The sequence below is a fragment of the Zingiber officinale genome, chromosome 1A (assembly GCF_018446385.1).
Source record: "Zingiber officinale cultivar Zhangliang chromosome 1A, Zo_v1.1, whole genome shotgun sequence".
In the NCBI taxonomy this organism is placed as follows: Eukaryota; Viridiplantae; Streptophyta; class Magnoliopsida; order Zingiberales; family Zingiberaceae; genus Zingiber; species Zingiber officinale.
The window spans coordinates 193241277-193244836 of record NC_055987.1 but is presented as its reverse complement, the minus strand read 5'-3'; the positions used below and the strand labels follow the sequence as shown (position 1 = coordinate 193244836).

At 45.8% G+C, this 3560-nt stretch overlaps 1 protein-coding gene across 1 annotated transcript; it reads left to right on the top strand.

Moving 5' to 3' along the window:
- The first annotated feature begins 2826 nt into the window (after positions 1-2826).
- LOC122009016 (atherin-like) lies at positions 2827-3354 on the top strand. Its single transcript, XM_042564977.1, has one exon. It carries the CDS (start codon positions 2827-2829, stop codon positions 3352-3354), a length of 528 nt encoding a protein of 175 aa, XP_042420911.1.
- The last annotated feature ends 206 nt before the right edge of the window (positions 3355-3560 follow it).

Genomic DNA, 3560 nt, shown 5'->3' with positions numbered 1-3560 from the left:
ATCTGGATCGGTCGACCCGTTATAGTCGCCGATCGCCAAGGGTGCATAGTGCCTTGGCAGAGGATCTTGCAGAATTGTCTCAGAGAATTGGCGATTGATCTGCTCGGGTGATGAGTCAACTCGAGGTGCTTTGCCCTTTCTTGCATCCCGAGCGGGAGCTTCATCTGAGGAAGACCGGTCTCGATTCGCTTGCGCGATTTCAGATGGCGTCTGGAACAAGGCCCAATGGAATGGGATCGGCGCGGGCGGGGCTTCTGCTTGTGTACAGGTCGGACCTTTGTTTTGACCCCATATGGAGAGCTGCTCCGGCCGGTCCTCGTGTGTCGTTCGGCCTCCAGATGCTGAAGTTGCTTGTTGCGCCAGCTGCTCGGCTAGCGCCTTCTGTTGTTGCTCTATCATCTTGGCCGCTCGCGCCTATACGAGCGCTTCGAGCTCCTCCTGAGAGAGCGTCATAGTGTGTTGGCGTCTAGCTTCTTCCATCTCCTTGATTCGGATTCAGGTGCGTTCCTACAGACGGCGCCAATTTGATCCTGTCTAAGAGCTGAGTCGATGGACGCTGGGGACATGACACTCTTGTTGACTGGTCGAAGACTCCGGAGACGTAGATCCCTCGCCGTCGTGAACTTGTAGACACAATGCCGAGCCGAGGAGGGGGTTCCTCGGCGATGACCCTCCGATGTTCAAGTCAAATCTCCAGCGGAAAGAAGTAAAGAGAAGAAGAAATGAGAGCTGTAACTACAGTGAAGATGCAAGCATACCTCCGTTGAAGCTTGGGGGGTCCTTATATAGGGCTCCCCAAAGGCGCGTGCACGCTCCCCGAGGTATGCACGCTCATCAAAGCATACCTAGAATGGATGTGTCAGGAAAGTGAGTCTGTCGCCATACCTTAACAACACGAGCATGTCTCTGACACGACAGTAGAAGCTTCCACCGTACGATTCTCTGTCTGACCCTGCCGCGAACCATGCCTCCTGTCGGAGACACTAGTTCCTAGGAGGATATCGTCATCCGCTCTTTCTGTCCTTTACCGGTCCGAATGGATGGTCAGCTCGGCTAGTGCCTTTCCCGAGCCGAGCAGAGGTCACATCAGCTATCGCCTTCTAAGCGGACGCCCGCTCGGTTGGATGCTGTGTCCACTGTTAGCCGAGCTGGATGGACGCTCGGCTTCCGCTTCTTCCTGCCTCTGTTTTATAAGCGTCGGAAACTCAACGTCAAGCCGAGCTGTCGAAACGTCGAGTCGGCCGCCCCTCCTGCTGGTCAGGAAGATAATCCGCCCGGTCGGACGTCTGCGGGGTGTTGATCACTTTAACCTCTGACTGGGGCCCCTCCCTTTTTACCAACAGATCATGGAGTAGTAAAGAAAGGATTCTAATAGATTGATATATTAAAGAAAAAGAAAATATTCTAATTAAATGATATAATCAATTTGATTAAATATAATTTTCTGAATATATTCTATATAATTAGCTGATATCAAATTACGTTTTAATTTCTTTATTTTATATAATTAATTATAAAACTTAGGAGCTAATTTCACGATTAACAAGATTATATGTATTCCTATAATTGACTATTAACGAATACATACAAAATTAATAAAGCTTTCCTTCCACTTGCGTTTATATTTTTCATATAGTTTCCCTTCCCAGTCTTCGTCGATCGGGTGGATGAAAGAGATGAAAACAACTAGAGTTTACTTGTCAGACAGACAGGGATTTAATGAATGAAAGCAAGCAACGAATGTGTGGCAACCAAGTGCAGTAGGCGTGGATCATTTAATAGCCACTTGCGGTTTAAGTGCATCAATAATAATGTATCGTTATTATGTCATTCATCATCTCACCATAAATATATGATGAACAGTTATATATTTATTATAATAACATATCTTTTTTACTCATATTTTTTTAATATTAACTCTGATTATTTATAAATTTTACCGTCCACTCATTTATGTTAAATTATATTATATTAAATAAATATATTTTAAAATATTTAAATTATTATTATTTTTTAATAATAATCTTATTTGTAAAAAAGATAATTTTACTTTTTTTTTAAAAAAAAATATTAAACATTTTATAATTAAAAAAAAAAAAATACGAGAGAGGGTTCTGTTCTCTCTGGTGAGTGATATTATGATAACCACTCATAATGAAAAGAGTGTTAAATGAGTATTATGATATTCATTTAACATCTCAGTGAGAATTCTATTCATGCATTTACTTCGGATGTTTATACAAGGTAAATGAGTTTGTTTTCCGATTTCACCAAGAATAAGTACTCTTGCTTCATTCTATAAAATTCAAAGTAACATTAATATTTATTTATATTGGCATCCTTAAAATAACTAATTTAAAAATTCATACAGTACGTTTATTCTATCATTAAACACTCTCGTTTTCAAAAACAATTTGGAGGTGAAGAATTTTAACAAGTTATCTATCCATCAATTCAACTCTCCCTTTTAATAGACCATTAGAATTGACTAATGTTATTATAAAATGATATATGTTTATACTATAAATTGATATATATTTAAAATAAAGGAATAATTTAGGTGGAGTTTAATTAAATAATGAAAATGATTATTGATATGAGTTTGATAGTAAGATGGATTGAGAATGAAAATGGAAATGAAATCGTCTAATTATATTGATTTGATTGATTCTCATAAATCTAGAAATCATTCCTGATGCAGATATATGTTATGGCATAAGATGTAATAAGGAGGGGGAAAAGGGCAATTTGGTCTTTTAGCTTTTTGAGGGTTTGTTGTATTAATATGACACTGTTCATCTGAAACGGAGAGGGGGAGGGGGGTGTATGGGTTTTCCGCCGCCGACACCAGGAGGGTTCGTGCTTTTGGGGGCCGCCAGGAGCAGGTGCCTTCTTCCTCCCTCTCGGGCTTCTCGCGCGGTGCTGACGTTGGTCGCCAGCCTCCGCCTCCTCTCCTCTCCCTCCGGCCGCAAGCACCCCCTCTTCTCCTCCTCGTGGTGCCGCCACCGGACGAGCATGACACCGCCTCCTGCGGCTATCGCCGCTGCCTCCAGCGGCCGGCGCTGCCTCCAGCGGCCGGCGCTGCCTCCAGCGGTCGGCGCCGCCTCTAGCGGTCGGCGCCGCCTCCTGCGACCTTCGCCTCCTCCTGCGGTCGTCGTCGTCGCCTTTCCCGGCCGCTGCCACCTTCTCCGGCAGTCGCTGCTGCTACCTCCGGCAGTTGCTACTGCTTCCAGCAGGAGCCGACCGCTATCGCTGCCTCCGGCGGGTACTGCCGCCCCTGACGGCCATCACCGCTGCCTCACGCCGCCTCCGGCGGCTACGGATGCCATTGCCGACGCTCCCAGTGGACATTGACACGTCTTCCAGCGGCCACCGGAGCTTCCTATCGCTGCCGCTGACGCCTACAGCGTGTGTCGTCTCCAGCGATAGTCGCTGCCACCGCTCCTTCCGGCACCCACCACAGCCTATAGTGGCTGCGAGTGCTGCTACCGACGCCTCCGGATAGCCTCCTCCGTTGCCCGCCGGGCAGCCGCCGTTCGAGCGCTCAGGTATCATACTAT